The sequence below is a fragment of the Equus quagga genome, unplaced genomic scaffold (assembly GCF_021613505.1).
Source record: "Equus quagga isolate Etosha38 unplaced genomic scaffold, UCLA_HA_Equagga_1.0 HiC_scaffold_8235_RagTag, whole genome shotgun sequence".
NCBI lineage: Eukaryota > Metazoa > Chordata > Mammalia > Perissodactyla > Equidae > Equus > Equus quagga.
Genome location: NW_025794729.1, coordinates 2,858 through 4,503, shown reverse-complemented (window position 1 = coordinate 4,503; position 1,646 = coordinate 2,858). Strand labels below are relative to the sequence as shown.

Below are 1,646 nucleotides of genomic sequence, written 5' to 3'. Positions count from 1 at the left end.
GCCCGGCGGGTTGTTCTCCTTCACGAACACCGTGTACTCGGGCTGCGGGAACGCGGGCGCGTTGTCGTTCACGTCGGCCACCTCCACGGACACGCTGGCCGTGACCGACAGCGAAGGCGAGCCTCCGTCCTGGGCGGTCACTACTAGAGAATAGGCCGACACACTCTCGCGGTCCAGGGTGCTGTCCAGCATCAGCGAATAATAATTCTTGAAGGTGGACACCAGCTTAAAGGGAACGTGTGGCGTCAGAGAGCAGGTCACCTGCCCGTTGACACCTGAGTCGAGATCGGACACGCTAATTAGGGCAATGACAGTGCCGAATTTAGCGTCCTCTCGCACAGGCAAGGATAAGGAAGTCAAGGCAATCTGAGGGACGTTATCATTAATATCTAAGATTTTTACCAAAACCGTGCAATGACCAGCCATTGGTGGATGGCCTCTGTCCGTGGCGTCAATGCGGATTTTATAGGAATTCACTTTTTCGAAATCCAGGTTCTTTCGAATTGTTATTTCTCCAGTATTTGAATCTATGCTAAACTGGTCAATAACCATGGGTGGAACAAGGCTATTAAAAGAGTATGAAATCTCCGCATTCGCTCCTTCATCCCGATCAGAAGCATTCAGTCTGATAACTGTCGTTCCGTTGTCGGAGTTTTCGAATATTCTTACTTCATATTCAGACTGTTCGAAACTGGGAGCATTGTCATTCACGTCCAGCACGGTGACCAGCAGCTGAACGGTGCCCGTGAGCTCAGGTTTGCCTTCGTCAGTGGCCGTCAAGAATAAGTTATGTTCGGGAGCTTCCTCTCTGTCCAAAGGTTTCCTTAACACGAGCTCAACTTGTTTATTCTCTTCGTTCTTGGAATTCACATCCAGCATGAAGTAATCACTATAGCTAAGCCTATAGGTTAAAACGGAGTTCGCTCCAATATCTGCATCCGAAGCACCCTCTAGCGGAAAACGAGAATCTGGCATTCTAGATTCTGAAACAAATAACTTTTGTTCCTTTACCAGGAACATGGGCGGGTTGTCGTTAATGTCCTTCACCTCCACCTCCACATGGAAAACCTGCAGCGGCCGGTCCACGATCACCTCCAGGTGGATGCTGCACTCCAGGCTCCGCCCGCACAGCTCCTCGCGGTCGATCCGAGAATTCACAAACAAAATGCCATTCTGCAGATTTACCTCCAGAAGGTCCCCGCGGGCTGTAGACGCCACCCGGAACAGGCGCGGCACCAGCTCCGCCAGTTGCAGCCCCAGGTCTTGCGCGATGCGACCCACGAAGGTGCCGTGTTTGGCCTCCTCGGGGACCGAGTAGTGGACCTGGCCGCTCCCGACCTTCCAGACTGCGAGGAGTAGAAGCGACAGCAGCAGACACCGGGATCCCGGGCCTCCTCGCCAAGAAAACACCATGTCAAGTACTCGTTTATTGCTATCAGAAGAGCCTGTTTGATATAAAGACGAACTGCTGCATTGCCTGGAGTCTCTTAATCCAGTTCCGCCGTATCCGCCATTTTTTGGCATTTACAGACACATACTGCTAGAGGAAAGTCTGCATCTTAGCTAGATAGAACTTCTTTGTAAACAGCGACATCAAGCGGCTCCAAAAGGTAATAATTACATGAATTCACTTACCTCCTTGGTCA

General features: G+C 51.2%; 1 protein-coding gene across 1 annotated transcript; it reads right to left on the bottom strand.

Moving 5' to 3' along the window:
- Nucleotides 1-3: 3 nt before the first annotated feature.
- LOC124232591 (protocadherin alpha-8-like) lies at nt 4-1,413 on the bottom strand (the record flags this gene model as incomplete). The annotated part of the gene is made up of 1 exon (XM_046649538.1): nt 4-1,413. A coding segment is annotated over exon 1 (1,410 nt), but the record flags the coding sequence as incomplete, so codon positions are not given.
- Nucleotides 1,414-1,646: the final 233 nt, after the last annotated feature.